General features: G+C 38.8%; 1 protein-coding gene across 7 annotated transcripts in view; it reads right to left on the minus strand.

Annotated features, from left to right (window-relative positions):
* The window catches only part of LOC117225458 (limbic system-associated membrane protein), a 185,012-nt gene that overhangs the window by 52,678 nt on the left and 108,535 nt on the right, over nucleotides 1–23,799 (minus strand). For all 7 annotated transcript variants that reach the window (XM_076524210.1, XM_076524208.1, XM_033479063.2 and 4 more), the window contains one exon: nucleotides 9,873–10,021. In XM_076524210.1, the coding sequence (XP_076380325.1) occupies nucleotides 9,873–10,021 (149 nt within the window). The remainder of the gene's footprint in view (nucleotides 1–9,872; nucleotides 10,022–23,799) is intronic.

A 23,799-nucleotide genomic window follows, 5' to 3' on the forward strand; every position in this document is an offset into this window, starting at 1 on the left:
GATCCACTAACGTGCAAAGTTTGCAGCCACTCATTTCGGGTAATTTCACCCGAACTTTAGGCCAAGTTTCTTTAATAACGTTCTTTGATTATTTGACTGCCGTCGCGTACAGTTTCGTGACAGCGAGCATGCCTCCGAAGTCGCAAAGAAGATGCAAATCAGTCGACCAGCAACAATCTCTCAGATTAGAAATACAGTGGCCCACAAAAATGTTCGTACATCTTTTAAAACGAAATAACTTTATTAAAACTGGAATTCTTTTGGAATCATCCAAAAGAGATTATTAGACGATGGCTAAAGAGTTTTCTTCAAATTTTGCTATTAGTTGGAATTGAAAGAAACAATTAAATACCCTCGTCTTCCAACTTTTTTATCCGAGCCTATAACGAAAGTTTAAAAAATGCCTTTCGTAGATCTCGGTAACTTGTATGCGTGCTGAAAATTTGATCGAAATCGGTTAGCACAGAGTCAAGCTACAGGCGTTGAGGAATTTGAAGAACTGCAGATTTCTCAGTTTCTGGTCAAAATCGTGATAAAACTGCGAATTTTGCGATGTTTCATTTGTTGCAACTCGTAACAACGTAAACCGATTTCGATAAAATTTTCAACATGCATATGAATTAACAAGATCTACGAAAGACATTTTTTAAATTTCCGTTATAGGCTCGGATAAAAAAAATTAAAAAATGAGAGATTTTTTATTATTTCTATTCATTCCAGCAAATTTAATAGCAAAATTTAAAAAAAGCTCTTTAGATATAGTCAAGTAGACTAGTCCGTCTACTATCTAAAAACAAATTCAAATCATTTAATTCAATTCTAAAATAGTTATTGCGTTTTAAAAGGTGTACGAACATTTTATGTTCAGTATTTTTTAATATTTATTTTGTTCACAGTATTTTTAAACTGGGAGATTGATGCTGGCCGACTGATTTACATCTTACATCATGCTCAGATAAAAAAGTTAAAAAAAACAAGAGCTTTTTTATTTTCTTGTCATTCCAAGTAATAGCAAAATTAAAGAAGAAAGCATTTCAGTCATCGACTAGTAGACTGGTCCATCTATCGTCTAAAAAGAAATCAATTCATTCAGTTCAGTTTTCAAATAATTATTGCGTTTTAAAAGGTGTACGAACATTTTGTGTTCAGTATTTTTAAGTATTTATTTTGTTCACAGTATTTTTAAACTTGGAGATTGATGCTGGTTGACTGATTTACATCTTACATCATGCTCAGATAAAAAAGTTAAAAAAAAACAAGAGCTTTTTTATTTTCTTGTCATTCCAAGTAATAGCAAAATTAAAGAAGAAAGCATTTCAGTCATCGACTAGTAGACTGGTCCATCTATCGTCTAAAAAGAAATCAATTCATTCAGTTCAGTTTTCAAATAATTATTGCGTTTTAAAAGGTATACGAACATTTTGTGTTCAGTATTTTTAAGTATTTATTTTGTTCACAGTATTTTTAAACTGGGAGATTGATGCTGGTCGACTGATTTACATCTTACATCATGCTCGGATAAAAAAGTTAAAAAAACAGGAGTTTTTTTATTATTTTGTCATTCCAAGTAATAGCAGAAGAAAGCATTTCAGTCATCGACTAGTAGATTGGTCCATCTATCGTCTAAAAAAAAATCAATTCATTCAGTTCAGTTTTCAAATAATTATTGCGTTTTAAAAGGTGTACAAACACTTTCATAGGCCACTGTATGTAGCCGGTCCGACACCGGTATGCGAGCACCGCTGACTCGTGAAACATAAAAAAAAAGCGCGCACACCGTCAGACAGGAGAACGAGTGAGTCACCAGCGGGAGTTAATTGGGGCCGTGGCGCGACACTCGAACAACGGGCCGCGCGAAATTGCCGCGAAGACGGCAATATCTTCGCCCGGTGTTGATCAACCGAGGCGGGCCGCGGACAAAATTACGTCATGCCGGAACGATTCCGCCCACCTACGTCCTGAATAATGCAGCATGAATCTTAATCACGCTTTCATTGTACATACTCGCGGGAAATACAAATTTTCCACGGCAATTTCTCGGGCCGCGTCTGCGAGTGGCGCGCGCGCGCGGATCGGGCCGGGCCGGGCCGGGCCGGTTTGCGCCGAGCCGGTGAACTGCGGTTCCCGGCGCGGCGCGTTGACGCTTGCAACATTAATAACGAGAAATTACGTTCCCGGCGGTAGGGGCACGGTTTTCACAGCGACCCGACCCGACCCGACCCGACCCGACCCGACTCGGCCCGGCCCGGTCCGGCTCGGTTTCTTCTGGCTCGCTCGCGCGTTCTCGAGATACGTTTCCCGATTTCCGGCCTTTTCCAACGGTGACCCCGGCCCGAGGCCTGCACACGCTCCCGGCTCGATCATTTATTAATGGTCTGGATCGTAAGGGAAAGTCGGGGAGACGCGGAATGGCCAATTCTGAAGAGTCGGCCGGACTTTGCGGCAGTAACTGGAGAATTGTTCCGAGGAAAACGGCGCGGATTGGCGTTGACGTAACGTAAACCGTTTTGAAACGTTCCTGCGATATTGGATCGCTTAGTGGCCTGGAGCGTGCTGCTCGAATTAATCGCTTTGGTATTTTGTGGACACGGAGGAGGTGCTCGAAGTTTCGCATTGAATATTCTGTGGTTTTAAGGCAATACGTTGTTTGCTACGGTTATGAAAAGCAGTTCTGTTCTTAAAACGCAATAACTTTATTTTTAGAACTGGACTAAGTGACTTGAATTTTCTTTTAGATGATAGCGGGACTAGTCTACCAGACGATGGCCAAAGTGCCTTTTTTAAATTTTGCTATTACTTTTGAACTGACAAAAAGAAAATTAAAAAGCTCTAGTTTTTTTTACTTTTTTATCTAAGCCTGTAACGGAAATTTAAAAAATGCCTCTCGTAGATCTCGGTAACTTATACGCGAAATCAATTGACGTTGTTGCGAGTTACAACAAATTAAAGATGGCAAAAATCACAGTTCTCTCACGATTTTGACCAAAAAATGGAAGAAATCTGCAGTTTCTGAAATCTTCCAACGCTTGCAGCTCGACTCTAGGTTAACCGATTTCGATCAAATTTTCAGCAGATCTACAAACGGCATTTTTTAAATTTTCGTTATAGACTCAGATAGCAAAGTTAAAAAGCGAGAATTTTTTATTTTATTTTTTTGTCATCTCAAGTAATAGCAAAATTAAAAGAAGGCATTTTAGTCATCGTCTATTATCGTGGTCATTTTAGTCTCTCTATATATCATCTAAAAAAAATTCGTATCACTTAGTCTAATTTTGAAAAAGTTATTACGTTTTATTACTCAATATTGCGAGCAACTATGTGGATTGCTGAATACAATACACTACTTAGATTTAGTGAAAAGTAGAGAATATCGATTTGAACCAATGCAAGATCTTTCTCGGATTTAATGTGTCTTTTAGATTTCATTTAGCCGCAAAGATCGAAATCATCGCTTTTTACTTTTTTCAAATCAACGCTCGACTCTTTCTCTGATATCATGTCGCGTGAAATCCCGTTCAAAAATCTGTTTGGAAACAAATTATAATTATGTCACATTTTTCACATACGGGACGCATCGCGTTTTCACGTAGGGCCAGAATTTTACATTTACGTGAGCTATTGCTTGATGTTTCACGCTCCGTAATTAACACGATGTATTAATGTATTACTAAATAGTTGTCACTGTCACTGCTTTAACGTGACACAAATATGGCTCCCAACCATGATATCCCGGGCTATCATATGCAACGTGAGACAGCATGCGATTTCACCTGACGTGATATCAACGTGTTTTGTTTCTACCTTTAATTGTCTAAATGTTAATCCTCCACTTAATCAACGATTTTCCCGTTTACCAAGGATTTTCTATTCCAGAAAACAAGAATAAAATCAGATTCGTCAATTATACAAAATATGAAAGTCATCAACCCTCGGACAGCGAATCATTTTCACAACGGTATTATCGACAATGTTTACAACAATTCCGAACTTTGTCCAGAAATTTTTCAAAACGCATTTTTGAAGATATTTCTTGCAGTCTTATTAACTTTTCTACTGTGCCCAATGTAATAGCAATTTATTTTATTTAATTGTCGAAAATTGAACGGTTGAGTGAACGATTTAAACAGTGTATGTCGAATTTGACCTAGCCATCGTCTTGAGAGGATTAATCAATTTCAATGTATTTGTTTATTCAGATTGGAAGAAGAAAACATTCGTCGTCACATTTGCCGGCGAAACGAGAGTCGATGTAAACCTTCGTCGGCGATTTCAACGTGTCGGTATATGAACCGTTTATTTTGAAAGTGGCATAAGTCACTTTACGACTTATGGCTTTTACTATATTATATCGACTTAAAAACAAAGTGACTTGTGCCACTTTCAAAATAAACGGCTCATATGATCTCAAAGTTACACCGAGTTATAGAAAGTTAATTTTGCACGAATATCCGCAGTCTAATAACAACGATGATCATCTCGATGATCAAGATCTGCCAACTATTTCTCCAATATTCCAATGAAAGGAATTTATTTCTGCAGCTGATGCACAGACACATCCGCAGCTTGATCAGCTTCATTGAATCTTCTCGAAAGTTAGCATCCATATTTTTAAACGTGTTAAAACGCAAACCCTTAAATATATCGACTTAAAAACAAAGTGACTTGTGCCACTTTCAAAATAAACGGCTCATATAAACAATGTCGGTGAAATGCGGCGTCATTGGAATCGTGTCGGTGAAATAATTATTGCTGATCACAAGGTAACCCTGTCCGACGAACTCTCCCGTTGCGTCGTGGCAATATAACGTCTCTACAAATTGATCGTTAAGATAGATCGTATAATATTATCCATTTCGCTGCAAGAGATATTATTCCGAAACAGGAGGTACATTAATAAATTGCAGGAAATTAAAAGCGACTATTTATAAAATGTAACCAGGGTTTGAAACGGTTCTGGAAATAACAGTTTAAAACTGTTATTCGGACGTTCTAATTAAAACGATTACGAAGAACCAGAATTTCCAATTATTGTCTCTTTTGTTCACAGATCGATACTTTATGTAAAATAAAAATGGTCTGCATTATTTTCAACACACAGCAGCCGAATACAAATTTCATTCATTTGAATGTATTACAATCAACGTTCTTAACGTCTTATCTATTTATTTAATACATTAAACCAGCCGATTTGTGCAGCAATGCAACATCGTTACACGTAATTTGGTCAACGTATCATTTTTAAATTCTTAACCCTTTCCACTACGATTTATATCACAACTGCGTGTTCACGATAAAGGAAAATTTTAATTTGTCGCGTGCCAAACTTTTCCTCGACGATCGATAATAGAACAGCAGAATGTAATTTCGATTTCAAAAACACGAATAACATCCACATTTGGCGGATTATGTACTAAATCTTTATAACGAGTGCGACAGGATATTATACGGCGTGAGATTAACACTTTAATGACCGCTCGTCTACGCAGTCAAACGTCGCCAGGGGCCGGCAATATTTTTGAAGAATTAATTTAAAAAGACTTTATGTAAATTCATGAAATGATTCAACATGCGCGTACATACACATAAAACAAAAAAACAACAACAACAATAACGACACATTTAATAGAACAAAAATATTTTTCCTTTGCGTGATAATTATTAAAGCAATCACCTACATAATTATTAAAGCATCACACACATGTGTGAGCGGCCATTAAAGCGTTAATACAGTAGTATAATTCCAAATGCAAAGTAAATTCTCCCTAATTTTCCTTCAGCTCGTAAACAAAAGTGGACAAGGCGAGCGTGTTTCAGAGCCGATTGAAAATTTCAACAGTTCCGCTCGACCGGCTGCGTGACCGTTCCCTTTGAATCCTTTCAGGCCCGACGTAGGAAGCGGGAACGCGGTTGAACTCACGGAAAGCGCGCGGCCGGTTCCCCTCCGTCCCGTGACACGTGCAATCTTAAAGACGGTGACCGGTCTTTGAAAGATCTCTGAAAAGACGTGGCCTCCGGGGCCATTGAGGACTGGGTGCGTCCCGCGGAATTAGAAGCGGGGCGAAAAACCGTCGCGTAACAGCGCGGGCGGTGTATGAGCGTCGGGGAGCACGCTTCTTGTCCCCGGAGCGGCTTTGAGCGGGCGCGTTTCACGCGCGCGGTTTCGGAATGCGCAATGCTCCGCTCCCTCGGTGCACACGCAATCTACGAGCGCGACTGTTTATCGATGTTTCCTGCTTCATACAATGCCGTACGAACTTGTGCATATTGTTGCATATTTCCTTCACGTCCGGCGACCCGTGGATAACGCGAGCACGCGGTACGTAGCGTCAGCTTATACGAGGTGAATCCTGCAACGTGATCAGGCGAGAATTTTTCCTCGGTACTGTGCTCGGTGGCTTCCGAGCATCTGCCGTTCGCGCGAGCGTCGCAGACGATAGACGTCGGCGATTCTCTTGATTATTGGCGAACGAAGGATTGAAAACAGTTACAATAGCCGTTCGAGCTCTCGAAACGATTATGGATGTCTTGAATGTGGCAATAACGAGGAGGCGAGTCGAAAAAACGAGATGAAATCAAAGAGTTTAAGAAAGTACAAAGAATGATCCTCGTAGCTTATCGAAGGAAATTACAGTAAATTCTCCCTGATTTTCCTTCAACTTGGAAATTAAAATGGATAATTTGGGAAGAGGAGACGGGATTATTCGAGACTTGCATTTCGCTTTTATAATTTTGACAATTGGCAATTATAAAAGTGAGCCACGAATAATCGTATTTTCTTCTCCCAAATTGTCCATTTTTGTGCGAAATCTGAGCGCGAATTAGGGAGAAATTACGGTACTTCCAAGCATCTGCTGTTCGCGCGAGCGTCGCAGACGATAGACGTCGGCGATTCTCTTGATTATTGGCGAACGAAGGATTGAAAACAGTTACAATAGCCGTTCGAGCTCTCGAAACGGTTATGGATATCTTGAATGTGGCAATAACGAGGAGGCGAGTCGAAAAAACGAGATGAAATCAAAGAGTTTAAGAAAGTACAAAGAATGATCCTCGTAGTTTATCGAAGGAAATTACAGTGAATTCTCCCTGATTTTCCTTCAACTTGGAAATGAAAATGGATAATTTGGGAAGAGGAGACGGGATTATTCGAGACTTGCATTTCACTTTTATAATTTTGACAATTGGCAATTATAAAAGTGAGCCACGAATAATCGTATTTTCTTCTCCCAAATTGTCCATTTTTGTGCGAAATCTGAGCGCGAATTAGGGAGAAATTACGGTACTTCCAAGCATCTGCTGTTCGCGCGAGCGTCGCAGACGATAGACGTCGGCGATTCTCTTGATTATTGGCGAACGAAGGATTGAAAACAGTTACAATAGCCGTTCGAGCTCTCGAAACGGTTATGGATATCTTGAATGTGGCAATAACGAGGAGGCGAGTCGAAAAAACGAGATGAAATCAAAGAGTTTAAGAAAGTACAAAGAATGATCCTCGTAGCTTATGGAAGGAAATTACAGTAAATTCTCCCTGATTTTCCTTCAACTTGGAAATGAAAATGGATAATTTGGGAAGAGGAGACGGGATTATTCGAGACTTGCATTTCGCTTTTATAATTTTGACAATTGGCAATTATAAAAGTGAGCCACGAATAATCGTATTTTCTTCTCCCAAATAGTCCATTTTTGTGCGAAATCTGAGCGCGAATTAGGGAGAAATTACGGTAGAGGTAGATTCTATTACGGTATGTTTTGGTAACTATTCTATTTATTACTAAACAGTGACGCACATAAAATACAACACAAAAAGACAGTAAAGAGAACGGTCACGCAGCGGGTCGCGAGAAACTGTTGAAATTTTCAATCGGCTCTGAAACACACTCGCCTTGTCCACTTTTGTTTACGAGCTGAAGGAAAATTAGGGAGAATTTACTTTGCATTTGGAATTATACTACTGTATTAACGCTTTAATGGCCGCTCACACATGTGTGTGATGCTTTAATAATTATGTAGGTGATTGCTTTAATAATTATCACGCAAAGGAAAAATATTTTTGTTCTATTAAATGTGTCGTTATTGTTGTTGTTGTTTTTTTGTTTTATGTGTATGTACGCGCATGTTGAATTATTTCATGAATTTACATAAAGTCTTTTTAAATTAATTCTTCAAAAATATTGCCGGCCCCTGGCGACGTTTGACTACGTAGATGTGCGGTCATTAAAGTGTTAATCTCACGCCGTATAATATCCTGTCGCACTCGTTATAAAGATTTAGTACATAATCCGCCAAATGTGGATGTTATTTGTGTTTTTGAAATCGAAATTACATTCTGCTGTTCTATTATCGATCGTCGAGGAAAAGTTTGGCACGCGACAAATTAAAATTTTCCTTTATCGTGTAGGGATTTACCAGAAGCAAAGAAGCACCAATCAACACGCAGTTGTGATATAAATCGTAGAGGAAAGGGTTAAGAATTTAAAAATGATACGTTGACCAAATTACGTGTAACGATGTTGCATTGCTGCACAAATCGGCTGGTTTAATGTATTAAATAAATAGATAAGACGTTAAGAACGTTGATTGTAATACATTCAAATGAATGAAATTTCTATTCGGCTGCTGTGTGTTGAAAATAATGCAGACCATTTTTATTTTACATAAAGTATCGATCTGTGAACAAAAGAGACAATTCTGGTTCTTCGTAATTGTTTTAATTAGAACGTCCAAATAACAGTTTTAAACTGTTATTTCCAGAACCGTTTTAAACCCCGGTTACATTTTATAAATAGACGCTTTTAATTTCCTGCAATTTATTAATGTACCTCCTGTTTCGGGATAATATCTCTTGCAGCGAAATGGATAATATGATAGAATTTGCATAAACGGGCTTATTTAAGTATTTCCGACGACAGAGATATTTTTGTAACTTCTATTATATAGGTTGTTCCATAATTATGGTAACACATGGAAAGATGATTTCTAAGGTCATTTGAAGTAATTTTTTCCTTGGCGAAAATGCAATCCGCGTCTTTACTTGGGAGTTATTAACGAAAAACAGTGACCAATGAGAGACGACGAGATCGGCTGGCGCGAGGCGGCCGAACCAATCAGTGGAACAGGGCTTCGTGCGCTCGTTGGTTAGCCCTCCTCGCGCTAGGCGAGCTTACCTCTCATTGGTCAGTATTTTTCGTCAATAACTCGTAAACAAAGCCGCGGAGTGCATTTTCGCTAAGGAAAAAGTTACTTCAAACGACTCGAGGAATCGCGCCATAAACATAATAAACATAATTGTGGGACACCCTGTAGATTTGAAGCTTTCCCTTTCCAATAAACCTTCGATGCTAGACCGGTAATTTCTTTTCACCGTTTTATTCACTTTCGTTTGAAGCTTGTGCTACCAATTTTACAGTAGCAGAATATACACCACAAGACACTGTTCCCCATTTTGCCGCGTAACATCGGAACGAAAAATCGTACATCAAGTTTTAAAGCATCGTTGTAAAGGGGAAGCTTCAATCTTCGTGTCAATAGTAAATTCGGCCAGGAAAAGAGCCGTCCGATGTTTCCAGATTCGTTCGAATTTACAATATTTTCGCGGCACAAATAAATTCTTCTCTACGAAGTATAAAGCAAATTCAACGACGGCAGCTGTTCGAAATCCGGAAATTCAATGTTCAAATACGTTCCGGTGCCACCGGGTGCATTACGCGACGCGAAAACAAATTCGATTGGTCCATCAACAACAGAATAATTCAAGGCGGCGATCCCGTTACGAGGCTCGCCGTGTATGCGGGACTCACTTGTGCACGAGCCATCTCCCTTGTGTACATCATCTAGAACGCATATATTTGCCTGTACGCAGCTATATATGTACTTACTATTCCGGGGCCAGTGAATCTGCAGGGTAGCATAGCGCTGCCGCCGGTCTGAGCCAGGACATTCTTGGCAGATGCAGCCACCGAAGAAAGAACATTATTCTGGCTCCGGGTCTCTTCGGCGGCCGGCTTCTCGTTCCGAGTCGCGCCATCTGGAAATATTGAAAAGCACCGTGTGTAGTGCATGTACCGGTGTACCCGTCAATGAGATCTAGGTTGAGCGGGAAATAGACGGAGGAAATTAGCGGGACGGTAATTCAAATCCGCGGAAAAAGAGCCTCGCCGAGAAACCGTCGTTCTCTGACGACTGCGTGTGCCACTATACGATCGACCATTATGCATCCAGCTGTGTGGTTGAAATTAATGGAACTCCATCGTTTCGTTTCCACGTATCGTGAGAAAAGAACGCGAAGATCGCAGGAATTTGTGCAACCTAATTTCCGATATTAGAGTCTTAAGCGTCGAGCGCTGTCGAGCTCTCGTGAAAGGAAGCCACCGAAGAATTGGCGCATTGGACGATGATCTCCCTTAAAGGCGCTATGGAAGTGGTATACAGGGTGTCCCAAAAATGTCTCGTAATTCGGAAATGGGGGGTTCCTGAGGCCATTTGAAGTAACTTTTTCCTTAGCAAGAATGCAAACCGTGGTTTCGTTTACAAGTTATTAACGAAAAACAGTGACCAATGAGAGGCGAGATCAGGCCGCGAGGCGGCCGAGCCAATCAGCGGAAGTGGGCTTCGACCGCTCGCTGGCTGGGTCGCCTCGCGCCAGCATATCTCGCCTCTCGTTGGTCAGTGTTTCTCGTTAATAACTCATAAACGATGCCTCAGGGAAAATTTTTATAAAGAAAAGAGTTGCTTCAAATGACCTCAGGAACCCCTTATTTCCCGAAAGCACCATAATTTTGGGACACCCTGTATAATAGTTTTGCATTACATTTTTACATTATTTTCTTAATCTAGGCTTCTTAAATTACCATATAATTTCGCTAAACAATTTGGTAATAATTTGGTAATAATTTTTTAAAACCTTCGTTATCCACGGTTCCTTATATTCAGGAAATATGAGTAAAAATAGATTTTTGAAATGGTAAATATAGACTATAAATATTTTTATCTTCTTGTGTATCACAGAATGTGACAAATAAACTTTTTTTTTTAAGTAGTAGTTAGATATGGAAACAACATTTCAAAAATATATTTGACTACGGACTATCCATACGTAACAACTATTTCAAAAGAAGTTTATTTACCAAATTCTGTATTACATGAGAATAAATAACAACAATAAAAATAAATAACAACATTTATGGTCTATGTACTATCTCAAAAATTTATTTTTTCCGGAGCTCTGTTCATATTTTACGACGGAAGTTCATTATTCAAATACCTTTTAAATGAATACGTTTTATTGCAAGAATATGAAGAAAGAAGAATATGTCAAGTTATTTTAGTCGGTTTTGATGGAATGCAAGAGGAAACTTACGTCAGCATTGTCTCGCATAAGCAAAATCTAATTCCATGCAACGACTTCCAGGAGTTTCAATATTCATCGTATTTGAGTGTTAATTTCATCCGAATTAAATCAACCTGTTATACCTTTCGTCTTCCAGTAAGAGGATAAGTAACCATGCATAAATAACCTAATGAAATGGTGTGAATCGAGAATTTTTATTTAATATAACGATAATGTAAAAAGAAAGATTTTTATAAGGATGATTAAGCAACATTTTAGCTTTATTTTCATATTTCTGTTATTGACTTAAATGCAAGGTACCATGCATAAAATAGTTTTGCAGTGTCTTCATTGCAAAACAAATGTCATAACTTAAAGTGATCAAAGAAAATAAGTTCTTTAAATCTCTGAGTCTAAAATCCTTTCAAGCTCGAATAAGAAAGTTAAAAAACCTGCGTCCTTTGCTGTCTCCGTCGTTCTAACAAATTGCAATTTCTGGAAGAAATTTCGTAGATATTCTCTAATAAATTAATATGCTATCTAATTTATTTGCCAGACATATCTACTTAGTTAGTTAAGTTATTTTTATTTAAGTTAAATTATTTACTAGAATATTATTCTCGAGCTTTTTCTTGTCACTCCAAGTAATTGCAATCTTTGAATCAAATGCTTTAGACATTGCTAAACCAGTCCCTCTAACATTAAAAAAAAAAAGTTCGAGTCGTTTGGTCAGATTCGAAGCAAGTTGACTCCATTGTGCAACGTGTTCGAAAACTATCGCGAGCCACCGTATAATTCAAAGACCTCATACATTTTGTTTTTCTATTTCGTAGAAACTCGCTTCTGTTTTTCGCTTCTCGCGTGCGTTCGGCTCGACAGTTATTAGCGGGAGCATTTAATGAGACGGAGTTCAGCGTAACGACAGCTTCTGGCGGCGCATTGGTAAAGTTGCTGGGACCAGAGAAACTCTGGCTCCTGGACGCGCACGTATGTACGTATTCGTCTCGTCTCTGCGAGGGAACGCTCGGGTCGTTACGGTTTTATGTCGGCCCTGTTTTTTCCAGGATTTTTGCAGCTTCGAACTCGAGGCGTGCCTCGATTCGCAGGAGCGTATCGCTGGCACCCGCCGGTTTATAAGGGCAACGGTGTCGTCGTTCCGTCGTGTTCCCAGAGTTTCGTTGGTTTGATCGCGGGAGAAGCGCCCCGGGCGTTACTCGTGCACCTGAAAGTCTCCGGGCATCGAGTAACGTACGTGTAACGACTTGGAGCTCGGCCGAAAACTCAAGAAATTGCATTACCCGAGAATATCGTCGGGCGATCGCCGAGGACCGCAGAAGTCGTTGCTCCCGATGCCGATTGGAGCAGACCGGTGCCAAGCCGGTGGGGGCCGACTTTCGGCCTCGTCTTCTCTTTATTAAACGCGTTTATCGTTTAGAATTCCCTGGCTTTCGACGGGAACAAGTTGCGCAGACTTAAACGGGCCGGAGATCGAGGCGTAAGCCGCGCCCTCAGCTTTCCCCGCTGGGAAAGCAATTGTTTGCTGGCTGACGCTCGAAGTGTCCTTCGTCAAATCGGTGGCACCGTATCAGAAGCGTTCGCCGGGCACGACCGGTCAGATCGGAAATGTAAACCGTCCCCGGTGCCACAGTCGTAACTAGGTCGCCGGTAATTACCGAAGTTATTCACTCAGCTATGCAGACGGAAGCAAGCCGGTTGCGGCGGCCACAGAATTTAAGATTCACACTACGTACACCACTCAACTGCTGCTGGTTATCTCGGTTGCGGACCTCCTTCTCTCTGTCTTTCTCCCCCTCTCTCTCTCTCACTCTCTCTCTCGCTCTCTCTGTCTGTGTTTCTGCCTTTCTCTTTCTCTCTCTCCCCCGCTCCACCCCATCCAGTCGACAGCCATCTGCCTACGGTCCCTGCTGCCATCCAGGGTTGACGAGCTTCTTAAATTGCATTACCTATTAGAGCGAGTGCCTTAAAATTGTACCCTCCACTGCTTGCTCCCGGCCGTGTCTGCCTGCTAATTTGCGCCGGCAAAGAGAGGGCCCGGTAATTCGGGGTTAGCCCGGCTTATCTGGCCAGCTGCAATATTCGCAAAGGGGCTGCGAATATCTCCTTCCTCGCCCTTACCTCTCTTTCTCTCTCTCTCTCTCTCTCTCTCTCTCTGTCTCTGCCTGGCTCTCTCTCTCTCTCTCTCTCTCTCTGTGTCTCTGCCTGGCTCTCTCTCTCTCTCTCTCTCTCTCTCTCTCTCTCTATCTCTCTCTGTCTCTGCCTGGCTCTCTCTCTCTCTCTCTCTCTCTGTCTCTGCCTGGCTCTCTCTCTCTCCCTCTCTCTCTCTCTTTCTTTTTGTCCTTTTCTCCCGCGCCTGTCTCTTCCTGATTAATGCGACAATTTTTTGACTCCCCCAAGACAGAATTATGGCGGCCGTCTCCTTCGCGTGCGCCACCATTCCGAGTAATTCCGAGGGCGACCCTCTGCCAGTATACATATACATACTTTCGGGACTTGGCTTGGCATCGATTTGGTGTCGACGAACCGTACTCAAATTGGACAGGTTGCCGACGAGGCGGGACTCTCTTAAATACAAGATGAGACACGGGATGCAATGTTTGCATATACGTACAGTTACTCGCAAAATTGAGGCTGCATCTTTCAAGACGCAATAACTTTTTTAAAACTGGACTACGTGACTTGTATGTTTTTTTAGGTGATAGAGGGACTAGTCTACTGGACGATGACTAAAATGCCGGCTTTTAATTTCGCTATTGCTCGGGATGAAAAAAAGAAGATAAAAAAACTCTCGTTTCTTAACTTTTTTATCTGAGCTGAAATTGCCGAAATATATGAAAGGCATTTTTTAAAGTTTCCGTTATAGGCTCAGATAAAAAGGTTAAAAATCGAGGGTTTTTATCTTTTTTTTGTCATTTCAAGTAATAGTAAAATTTTAAACAAGCGTTTTGGTTATCATCTAGTAGACTGGTCCCACGTCATGTAAAAAGAAATTCACGTCACTTAGTGCAATTTTAAAAAAGTTATTGCGTTTTAAAAGGTATACGCTGAATTTTGTGAGTAACTGTACGTGAAATAAGGGTGGCAGGAAACGTCGACAAATGTATACAAGAGGTACCATCCTCTGACCTCGACGATCTTCTAACTTTTAACACTTTAACTGCCGCGGGAACAACCTCAAAAATTGTACAAAATTAAAATATTATATGAAATGTTAGGAATTATCGATGGTATATATAATGAAATTTCAACTTCAAAGTTAAATTGTGTGACATCAATTTATTTTAATAAACAATTTTTACGTTTCGTTCATCTTAATAAAATTGGAAAGATATTAAACTTAACCCTTAACTGAAGACTGCCAATTACTGCCAGTTATTATTTTATTAAAAATTGCATATTTCCAAATTAGAAAGTGCTAGTAAATTTACGTTGAAACATTGCGAACTTGATGAGTTAACAGAGGGTTGAAATGAATTTCTAAATAATTACATTAGCGTATATTAATGAGATGAAACAAAGAAATAAAATTTAAAAGCTAATTTTCAAACCTATACAATTAACTCCGTAACTCAAAATAATATTGCCATTAATGAGAAAGAAATTGAAAATAAGTGACATAACGACAGTTGAAGGAATAATCTCTGAAAATACTTTATTCCATTTACTCTTAATAATACTATTAGGCTTCGTAATAATCTTCCGTTTGCTTTTCGTCGTTGGAAAATAGCTTTCAACTCTGGCACGAATTTTCTTATCGCTTTTCCTTATTGGAAAATAGGCTTCAGTCCTTCGAATAATATTTCCTTTGCTTTTTGTCATTGGAAAATAATGAATAAAAGCAGGAATTTGCATAACTATCCGCAGTTTCATTATAAGCCTTGGATCTACACTTTCGGTCGGCAGTGTCTATAGAATGTAAATTGAAACGTAATGAAATATCGATTGAATCACGGTTAAATTGCGTCCTCTAATGAATCCTCAGCTTTCCGGGTATATTGACTTTGTTGGTAAAACGTCGATTTAAACACGGGCTGGGTTTGTTTTTGCGAGCGGCGCCATTGTCACGATCGAGGGTTCGCGGATCACGTGAACTGACCGCTAAATCATTCCGTGTCACAATCATTCGTGGGATGTAATATCTTCACGTGGCCGTATATAATAGTGCTCGTTTCATAGGTTTTATGGCTGACGGAACGAGCGCATAAACAAAATGGATTCCGCGGCGATCATTTGGTAAATCATGTCAAATTAAATCGCCGTAAACGAACGATCGCTATAATCCTTTAATAGCTCTTTTTACAGATCGCATCTATCACAGTTTTAATCCCCATTACATTCAGGTGATAACAGGTTTCCTTGCCAGCAATATATACGACAAAAATTGATACCACACGTCTCGTTGTCCAATCAAAAAATAATTATATTTCTTCGGTTCGATAAAATTTTTTTGGGGGAAAATCTGCGCTGTACCGCGCGACGGTCCTGGTGCGCTGTTTTAAAAGAATCGAATTTGTCAATCTGAAAGTCAAAGCATAGAATGCCACATTTTTGTGGATACGTATAACACGGTCGAATTTCCACGAAATGCAATCTTTGGACGGCGCATATGAAATATTCAATGCATATGTCGTCACGTGGAAACTGGATCTGTTCAATTAATATTTCATATTTATGTGAATTTATAGTATACGTGATATATTTTAGTATTCATCGAAACTGCTCGCTCAGAAATGTAAATGACAATGGTGTTGACTGTTCTTGCTTTTGCACATAAATTACCTAATTGATTTAAATGTGCAAACGTGTCCATAATCCAAGAACTCAATTGTGACAAAATGAAAATGTACATAATTGCGATATAATATATAATAATAATAGTATAATAATAATAATAATAGAGATATTAATTTAAAAACTAATATTATGAGTTGCTTTGATTATTACGACTGTCTAACTTGATGCCAGCTTGATTCTAAACTATATTAGAATTCTAATAAGAATGCGACTCTAGAATAAAAAATATGTCATTCAATTTAAATAAATAGGTTTGACCTTCGTATGTCTTCTATGCCTTCACGCACCATAAAATTATTGTCACAATATTATGTGCCCCTTGACACCAACCACGTTTTGTCTGGAACTTTTCTTTTTCATTGTTAAAGGCAAAAGAATTATCCAGTTTTAAATGTCCACCCTGTATAATTTGTGCTATGCGACAAGAAATTCAATAGATTGAGTCCGAGCTGGTCACACGTGGGTGGCACTGATTTTTAACTAGGTGTTGAAATCAATTTTTATTGTAACATATTGAACAAACCGAATATTGTTAGGATTTTTAGAATACGCGACAGTTAACAAATTCCGTGCCACGTGTACCACCGATGCATACACCCTTGCATATTTATTTAATGCGCTAAAAAGATAGTTGATAACAAATTTTAGAACTGAAGAATTCATTTCCGTCACAAGAGAATGGGTCATAGTGAGTTTATTTCATTGTTACATATAAATAATTAATAATTACATATAATATATCAAGTTTTAGTAAAATATCAAAATGGCCAGTGTGAAGATTCGAGTAAAAACAGCTTGGCACGAAACGTGTTAAGCTAATATTTACTATAGCATATTTTAACTCTTCAGTTCCGTTGTTATTAATTATAATTAAACGACTAAACGTGTCAATGTTAACGTTCAAGAGGCAACGCGGGATTTCCGAACGCAAAAACTTGGATCTGTAGCCTATATTGGCTCCCTTGGTAAATAATCAGGCGGCTGTAGGTTGACATTTCCGGCCGCATATACTATGCCTTTCCGGGAACAGATATTACTAACGTGTTACGTGGGATGACACAGAAGACAGAGGAGCTTACACCGACAGAGGCCTCACTACCACGAAGGCAATGCCGCTTCTGCCACGGGATCACAAGGCATCACGGTATAGTGCGGTTTATTTTGTGGATCAAGATTGTGTAACCAGCGCGAGCGTTTCGCGACGTCATCGCCGACGTTACTATCGAAGATTACCAACAGGTTTACGCATTCTCTCACGACGTCAGCAACTTGTTAGAGGCATATAGGCCACGTCTATCCCTCCTCCAGAAAATATTGCTTTTCTGTGAAATCTTACTTAAACTCGCGATATCTACATATACGGCGAGATTTTCGTGGAGCGATTAATAATTAGACTGCGGATCTTTACACATTTACGGCACGTGCAAATTTGTAAAATGCAAGAAGGCAAGCATATTAATGAAATATAATTGGGTTATTATTTCATGCTTTTCATCAGGAATATTTTAGCCAATGCGAAGACCGTTTCAGACTTTCTTTAAAATAAAATAACTAAGATAATAAATAAATAATAAATAAATAATTAAATAATAAATAATAAATAAATAATAAATCAAATCAAATATAAAATAACATAAAAATAACGTCAAAAAATGATAACGATTAAATTGCAGATTTCACGCATTTATGACACACAAAATTGACTATGCAAAATACCAAACAATGAAGACATTAAAAAAAGAAATACATTTTCATTAAACTTCCGTTCGGTTGCAATTGAATCTGAAAACTTCGACCCTTTGCGGTTTCAATAGTTTACATGAAATTGTTTATTCAAATGCAAATATGAATCTCTACGTATAAACATAGAGATCACAATTTTTGATCGAATTTACTTTGACGCACCAACATGAAGCAGAAGTTGAAAAACACAATGCATCTGCTCGATTGCGGGGAAGGACCAAGAGAACAAAATATGTACGTGGCTGGAAACGAAATTAGATAAAAAAAAAGAGAACAATGAGATAAATCACTATATGAGCCGTTTATTTTGAAAGTGGCATAAGTCACTTTGCCGTAATGAAAAGTGGTGATTTCTTAATGTTTATACGAAATGATCCTGAGATAACAAATACAAGTAAATCTTCTCGAAAGTTAGCGTCCATATTTTTAAACGCGTTAAAACGCAAACCCTTAACACGTTGACTGCCACGCGTATTTACAACAAAATCTCCTACAGGCCACCCGTGCCGCTATAGGAAGCGTGCGCTGTTAATTCATATCTGTTTCTGTTCCTGCATGAACAGTTGGAATCTTTGCCGAGTACCGAATGGTATAACTTAAAATCACTGCTCTTATTTTTTTTCAATAATGAAAAGAGATCGGATTGCCCGGAAGGAGAAGCATAAATAAAATTACATCATCAGATTCTGATTTGGATACTGATAAATATAATCTTAGTGATAATGAATGTTATGAAGATACTATTGACGAGATTTTACGAGAATTGGTCATGGAAGAAGAAAGAAATGTTGATGATACCGAGGAAGCTACAGTTCAAATAAAAGATACGAAATGGACCGATCAGAGGCACGAGCATATCTGAAAAAACAAACAACTTTTTGTTCAAGCTGTCCTGATCAACCTCAAGTTTGCAGAGAATGTTTTAATGTTATACACTACGAATAATTTTGTTAATAAACCATTTTTATAAGAATTCAATAGTTTCATTACCTCCTGTAGAATATTTGTCGAAATATTTTCGGAAATCCTTTGTAAGTAGTCAAATCAGCGTCACCCGAATTACGGGTGACGTGGTCTGATGAGAACTTTTGCTGTCACCCGAATACGGGTGACGCGGCAGTCAACGTGTTAAATATATCGACTTAAAAACAAAGTGACTTATGCCACTTTCAAAATAAACGGCTCATATGATCTCGAAGTTACACCGAGTTATAGAAAGTTAATTTTGCACGAATATCCGCAGTCTAATAACGACGATGATCATATCTCGATGATCAAGATCTGCCAACTACTTCTCCAATATCCCAGTGAAACGAATTTATTTCTGCAGCTGATGCACAGACATTCGCAGCTTGATCAGCCTCATTGATTCTCGGCCGAGCCGGCCAATTTTCTAGCATCGCGCTGAATTATTAAGCAGAAAACCGGGCAGTGCCCGAAGGGGCGAGGCCGCTCCCGCGCCCGTCGAATCAAGCAACACGGATCAATTTTCGCGTTGCCAATCCTGTTGCAGCTGCTAACATTGTACAGTTGGAACAGTGACCATTCGATACTGGTAGATCAACGTGGCCGACAAAAGCAGGGTGCAGATGGAGAACGTAAATATACCTTGAACGCTGTATCAATGCGGCCATACGTGACATATGGGCGCGTGTACTTGGCCGCGTACAGGCACCGGTGACCACTAGCACGTTATATCGTCATGCTCGTTGACGCAAGTTTCAACTATCCACGTTAGAGCGAGCACGATCGATGCCTCTCTGAAGGGCTTTGACCACCGGATAAAGGTCTGGATGAACTTTCCGAGCTCCGCGCGTTCGAGATTGTCCGCGATCTACCACGTGCGCAGAGTTTTGCAAGCGTCGACACGTAACCCGATCACCATGCTAAAAAAGAAAAACTTATCCCGCGTTTAATTGGCGGGAACTTGCCCCGTCGCTTCTGCAACGTGTCCTTTGTGCAACGGCACAATGGCGGAACATTGTCGAATGGTATGGACATCTAGTGGAACGAAGTTGAGCTGTTAATTCATCGTTCGAGCAAGAAATGTCTTGGAACGATTATTGAGCTTTGACAGCTTGACTTTTCTGTGCTTTGCATTTCGTCGGGCGCTTCTTGGGTTGTATAGCAAAAATAGTTTGATCGTTTAATCCGTTCGATCGTTTAATTCATTTTTATTGTGATTCATTGAATAAATTGAATGTGTTACCAGGATTTGTAGAATACAAAACTGAACTAATATTTTTGATGGAAAATTTTCACTTTCTAGTTTCGGTTTCATCGGCCCGTTGACTGCCAAATTTTTTTCTTAATTTTTGACGGGAAAGGTTATGTTTTAATTTGAGTTATATTCAAATTATGCTTTGTTGTTAAAATATTTCATATTTTTTAAAAAGTCCCAAATGGGGATTGTGACGGTTGCATGAATAAAAAGAAAGAAAAATTTTGTCATAACCTCTAAATTACATATTCATATATTATATTATATATTTATGTATGGTATTTAATTATAATATAAAAACCAAATCAAAAATATCATGCTTTAAATATGTTAATTTTGTTGTGTTCAACTTACAGATGATTTCCAAATTTGTTCGCTTCGTTGAAAAGAAACGAAACACAAAATACACACCGTCTGCTATAAACAATATCGACTGTTATGTATATAAAATGATGTAGTTAATAGGTTAATTAAATGACTTAAATATCGTGTGAATTTTTCGAGTTGATATTCAGCACTTAACTCTTTAGTGCACGGTGGGATTAAGAATGTCCCATCTTTTTGATGCACGGTAATGCATGGTGGGACATATATATATATATTTTTTTAAACCCACCACGAAATATTGCAACAGCTGCAAGCGCATTCATGAATTCACGTGGCACGGTGGAACTATTTCAGTTCCACCCTATAACAACAAATTGAACCGAACTATCATTATTTTTTTATGTTTCTATATTACGTGATTCCTTTGTTGAAACGCAATCAAATTTCTGCGCAACATGAGCCTATTTTATTTCCTGAAATCTTCTGCCCTAAAGTTAGTTAAGATAAAATACCTATTTAGGGTTCTGATTAGAAAAATAAGGTGAGAGATTTAAAACATTTTTTCTTCGCCCCTTGCACTACTCACATTTACAATCTCCATCACAGCTGCGTTAATTAGCAATTCCTTGCCGTTTATAATTTCCCTAATCGAACAATTTACGACAGACAATTTATGTACACCCGCGGTAACGAATGCATTTGCCCTAAATCGGAAAAAGCACGATGAAACGGACAAATGATCGTCGATAAATTAATTCGCAGGCTAGTAGGTAAAGCCGTGTGCGTTCATTTCGTTCGAGGAAAGTTTATCAATTCACGATTCATGAAATCGTTGAATAGAGTTATCGTTACAGATCCGTACGGGCTGCCGATTTAATTACACTGTCAGGAGAACGCGCACAGTTTTCCAGTAAATTCTCGGAACTATGAACGATATCTAACCAGATCACCGCATCAAAGTTCGTTAGGCGGCTGCTTTGGCTGCCGGTCCTGTATCGGAGCCGCGTTTCATTTCTGCGCGTTTGAATTGTTAGTTTCTGGAATTGTTGAAATTCGACTTCGTATAATGCCGGCTCGAAGTCGCTTGATCAGTGTTTTAAGGACCACTAACCCGTTATGGTTTCATACTATCGATCGACCGGCCACGATGGTGCTTACTGACGAGGGGTGATCATCGTTTTATAACCGCGGCCATTGTGAATTACAGTTTGGAAATGATATACTATCGCGCCGGGATCGAGGCTAGGTTACCAATACGCATAAATATCGAGATGGCCCGCGCTACTGTTAACGATCGACACCGCGAAAGCTTTTTCCAGCGTGTCTCGTAAATCACGCGCAGACTTCTTTCTTTCTTTTTTTTTTTTTTTACACCGAACATACCATTGTCGAGGTATCCCGTTCCAATCGATTTCGTAATCATTGAAATTAGAAAGGCGCTTCTGTGATATCAAATTACGCAAAATTTCAATCTAATCAATTCTAGGTTTTCTATTGTAATTTTTGCGAATATTCAAATTCTTTTCAGCGTTAGCTAGGCTCGCGATTGAATAAATGTTTGCTCGATAGCTACAGGAGAAGGAAACGACTTTAGTATGTTTAACGCGCCGTCATTGTTAAACTTCGTCTTCCATTAAAATGCTGTTACACAGTTCCGCGATGTCGTTGGAATCCTATAAATTCCTGTTTCTTGATGGCACTGAAATTCGATTTCGTACTCGTCTTGGTTCTCTTGAAATCCACTTTCCTCCTGTTTTCTGACGAGATTGAAATCCTCTCTTTTTTTATTCATTCATTTCGGTGCATGTACGCGTAAATCCAATCCGAATACAACGAAGGCAGGCACGGATCTCAGAATAAACGTATAATAAGTTCAATAAGTTAATATTGGTTCTAGCGAAACAGAGCGAGGGAGAGAACGAGCACAATTGCGGTAGGTAAACATTAAACGTGGAAGAGAATTATTATTATAGGGAGATTATTATTATTATAACTGGAACTTCTAATTACATTTCCATAAATTTCATAATAATTTGTACTTTCGTGTTTCATTATTCCGTATTAAATATATATCAAGATGTAACATATTACATTTCAAAACCGATATGCACTCGGAAATAATGTTTCATTTCCCGCGATTGATAGTAACATTTCTATGGTTTATCGCTCCTATCGTAATCGCTTGACATGGTTGCTATCCGGGTTGCTAATTTCAATACTGCCATTAGTATAATGGACCAATCTCTTATTGCTATCCACATTTCCTTTGGGTTTATGATTGTTATTTCCACCTGGTACTTCCATTATGTAATTGATTGCCTTTTCATTGACCAGCTATTTGTTTCTATTTGATGTAATGACAGTATTCTCTTCACTAGCATTTATATTGCAAATAAATTTATAAATATCTGAATAAATAATTTTCACCCATTCATCTTAATGTGAAGTGTACCCTGCTAAATACCAAAGAATTTATGAATACTTTCATTATGCGATTGATCGTCTCTCATTGACCATCCACGTGCTTGTATTAAATGCAATAGTAGCATTTTCAACGCTATTTAAACGAAAAATGCAGTAAAGAATACCTTAATAAATAGATTCTAATCGCACATCTTGACGCGAAGTGTACCCTGCTAAATACCAAAGAATTTATGAATACTTTCATTATGCGATTGATCGTCTCTCATTGACCATCCACGTGCTTGTATTAAATGTAATAGTAGCATTTTCAACGCTATTTAAACGAAAAATGCAGTAAAGAATACCTTAATAAATAGATTCTAATCTCACATCTTGCTAAATAATGAAGAACTTTTAAATGCTTCCATTATACAGCGTGTCCCAAAATTATGGTATTTCAGGGAAATAAGGAGTTTCTGAAGTCATTTGAAGTAACTTTTTCCTTAGCAAAAATGCAATCTGTGGCTTTGTTCACGAGCTATTAACGAACAACAGTGACCAATGAGGGGCGAGCTCAGCTAGTGCAAGGCGGCCGAGCTAGGGGAGCTCGCCTCTCATTGGTCAGTACTTTCCGTTAATAACTCGTAAACAAAGCCGCGGATTGCATTTTTGCTAAGGAAAAAGTTACTTCAAATGACTTCAGGAACTGCTTCTTTTCCTGAAATACCATAACTTTGGGACACGCTGTATAATGGAACCATTTAAAAGTTCTTCATTATTTAGCAAGATGTGAGATTAGAATCTCTATTTATTAAGGTATTCCTTACTGCATTTTTTTCGTTTAAATAGCGCTAAAAATGCTACTATTGCATTAGTAACAGTAGTAACTATTTTCTTAGCGAAAATGCAATCCGCGGCTTCGTTTACGAGTTATTAACGGAAAGTACTGACCAATGAGAGGCGAGCTCCC

Source organism: Megalopta genalis, chromosome 8 (assembly GCF_051020955.1).
Source record: "Megalopta genalis isolate 19385.01 chromosome 8, iyMegGena1_principal, whole genome shotgun sequence".
Lineage (NCBI taxonomy): Eukaryota > Metazoa > Arthropoda > Insecta > Hymenoptera > Halictidae > Megalopta > Megalopta genalis.